The sequence below is a fragment of the Lipotes vexillifer genome, unplaced genomic scaffold (genome assembly GCF_000442215.2).
Source record: "Lipotes vexillifer unplaced genomic scaffold, Lipotes_vexillifer_v1.1 scaffold899, whole genome shotgun sequence".
Classification (NCBI taxonomy): domain Eukaryota; kingdom Metazoa; phylum Chordata; class Mammalia; order Artiodactyla; family Lipotidae; genus Lipotes; species Lipotes vexillifer.
This window is the reverse complement of record NW_006784311.1, coordinates 691,890-692,536: the sequence shown is the minus strand read 5'-3', so window position 1 is coordinate 692,536 and position 647 is coordinate 691,890. Positions and strand designations below refer to the sequence as shown.

At 56.4% G+C, this 647-nt stretch overlaps 1 protein-coding gene across 1 annotated transcript in view; it reads left to right on the top strand.

Moving 5' to 3' along the window:
- The first annotated feature begins 446 nt into the window (after positions 1-446).
- Positions 447-647, top strand: part of MECP2 (methyl-CpG binding protein 2) — a 5,200-nt gene continuing 4,999 nt past the window's right edge. The window contains exon 1 of the mRNA XM_007456673.1: positions 447-479. Coding sequence (XP_007456735.1) covers positions 447-479 — 33 coding nt within the window. The remainder of the gene's footprint in view (positions 480-647) is intronic.

Sequence of the window (647 nt, the reverse complement as noted above, 5' to 3'; positions counted from 1 at the left end):
ACTGCGTAGCCCAACAGAGGAGCCCTTTCAGCCCACGTCCTTTTGACCCTTCTGCCACCCCTGTGCACTGCCCTGCCTTTCCACCCCACAGGCCACCCCAGAACTGGAGCCCCTCACTTTTCCCCAGGCTAGCCTGGTTCCCCTCCGTGGATGCTAGGCATGTTCCCTTCTGTTCCCTTTTGTTTTTGGTTATGTAAACTTTTACATGATTCAGAAATTGAAATTCTGGTTTGACACACCCGGCGAGGTCTCGCCTCGCTCCTGTCCTCACCTTGGTCCTGCCTACCCCATGCCAGGACTGATTCCCTTCGTTTTTGCCATCTGCTTCCTAAAGTCCCCTTCTTTTCTCCCCCAGAGGGCTGCCTACAGTGTACGGTGTTCCCCTCACAGGAGGTCCTGGGGGTCCCTCACCCATGGTTCGGGCCGCCCGGCTCTCCGTGGTGCGCATGTCGGCATCTGCCCAGCAGGTCTTTGGCGGCGTCTGTCTGGCTTGGCCACAGTCTTGAGCCGGTGAAAAGAATGTTGTCGCCAGTAACATCGGGCATCTGTTGTTTTGCATTTCTGTGGGTGTCTCTTCAGGGTAGGTTTCTAGAAGGGCTGGCCCTAGATGGCATCGGCACCCTTGCTTGTACCTAAGAGGCATTCCT